The 1,675-nt window shown below is 44.1% G+C and overlaps 1 protein-coding gene across 2 annotated transcripts in view; it reads left to right on the top strand.

Moving 5' to 3' along the window:
* The first annotated feature begins 271 nt into the window (after positions 1-271).
* The window catches only part of map7d2a (MAP7 domain containing 2a), an 11,017-nt gene continuing 9,613 nt past the window's right edge, over positions 272-1,675 (top strand). For both annotated transcript variants that reach the window (XM_013911423.1, XM_013911422.1), the window contains exon 1: positions 272-946. In XM_013911423.1, coding sequence (XP_013766877.1) covers positions 910-946 — 37 coding nt within the window. In that variant the 5' untranslated portion in view covers positions 272-909. The remainder of the gene's footprint in view (positions 947-1,675) is intronic.

The following is a 1,675-nucleotide window of genomic DNA, read 5'->3' as shown; positions in this document are numbered from 1 at the left end:
TTGCCAACTTCACCACATTCAGTCTCAGACTGGTAGCAGACTGGCTCTGTCTTATGACAACATTTATGGCAGGTTTTAGCGATGGTGCACTTGACAATGTAATTTTGCAACAAAAACAATACAAGTGAGATAGTTTTGTTATGGGATTAAACAGATGTTGATAGAATTTAACTAAAAAAGAAAGTTGATAAATTGCAATGCTCATCATATTGCATAATGCTGAAAAATAATATAAATTAAAGTTGTAGCATGAGTGACGTATTGTGTGTCTGGTCATTCCCACCTCTACTGCATACCCACCTGTTTTCGGCCACTGTATTTATCAGATTGATGATATTGTGTCCTGCATGTCTTTCGTACAAAACAAACTTCTGTATAAACAACACTGTCACAATAACGAGCCTTTTCTTGAGTTGTGTGACACGCAGGTTTAGCTTAATATAAATTATCTTTGCTGAAACGAGGCTATTACAATTAACAAGAACAACAACACATTGCTTACACATAGTCTCCCCGCAATCTGTCGCTGCGTCAAAGTGTGCTCACTCTGGGCCCGCCTGCTGTTTGCACTGAGTGGAAATCTCCATCTGCCGGTAATGTGTGACGGCCCGTGTATGAGTGCGCGCTCACGCCGTGCAGACGCACTCTGTGGTTTGGCGAGCACACGGGGTTGTATACGCTTTATCATTGCCGCTTCATGCCCAGCAGCATTTCTCTCTCCTCCATCCACGTTTCACCACAGCCGCATAGCGACCTTCAGTGCACCTCGCTGAATGCTGTGTGTTCGTGTTGGTCCGCCGTGGCTGCGATTATCACTGCTGCTGGAGGGAAACGGATCGCCGTGCTGCATCACTGTAGCCCGCTTTGGATGACATTTGGGTGTAGGCTGTTCTGACTGTAATAGCTACCATGGCGAAAACAGTCGCCTTATCCGGCGCAGTCACAGGTAAGCCTGGTGTATGTGGGGTTTGTTTACACTCCTCGTCGTGGATTTAAAGCAGACTCATCCATGACGCAACTCATATTAGCGCTGCTGCTTTATCTGCCTGACGCTGTGCGCTGATGATCCAGCTCCAGCGTCTTTTTTCTCTCTCTCACTTAATAGCCACTGTGGGGATGGCGGTAATGTCTGTAAAGTGCATGCCCGACCTCACTTTCATTGAAAAAAAAAAAGCTAAATCACTAATCCAGAGTAAACGCGAGCAAGAGAAATGCGTTGTTTCTTTGTGTGTTTCTGTCGTTGTGTGAGCTGTGTGGGGGTAGATATCAATGCTAGGGCTTTGATAGGGGCTCCCATGCTGAGCCCATGTGGCTCTTTATTATTATTACCATTATTTTTGTTTTGTTTGCTGTGACGACGCTCAAAAAAGGTCCGAATGGGTGGAGGTACAAGAGAGGCCTGTGGGTGATTTTACAAGAAGTCATTTCTGTTCAGACTTTGTGCAATAAAAATAGCAATAAGCTGAATAATAAGCTTTCACTTTGTTTAGCTTCCACCCTGTGCACCGTGAAAGAGGAGAAATATCCCTGATGCACAATAATCAAATTAACTATCATGACGAAAGATTTGCCCGTGTCACTGTAGTTCACTGCTTCATACAGGAGAAAGAGAAAAGGACTGAATATTTACACCTCTAAATGCTTTTAAAGCAACTTCATCTCCATGAGCTCTTCA

Source organism: Pundamilia nyererei, unplaced genomic scaffold (assembly GCF_000239375.1).
Source record: "Pundamilia nyererei isolate P.nyererei 1_Seehausen unplaced genomic scaffold, PunNye1.0 scaffold00064, whole genome shotgun sequence".
In the NCBI taxonomy this organism is placed as follows: Eukaryota; Metazoa; Chordata; class Actinopteri; order Cichliformes; family Cichlidae; genus Pundamilia; species Pundamilia nyererei.
This window is presented reverse-complemented; position numbering and strand designations above follow the sequence as displayed.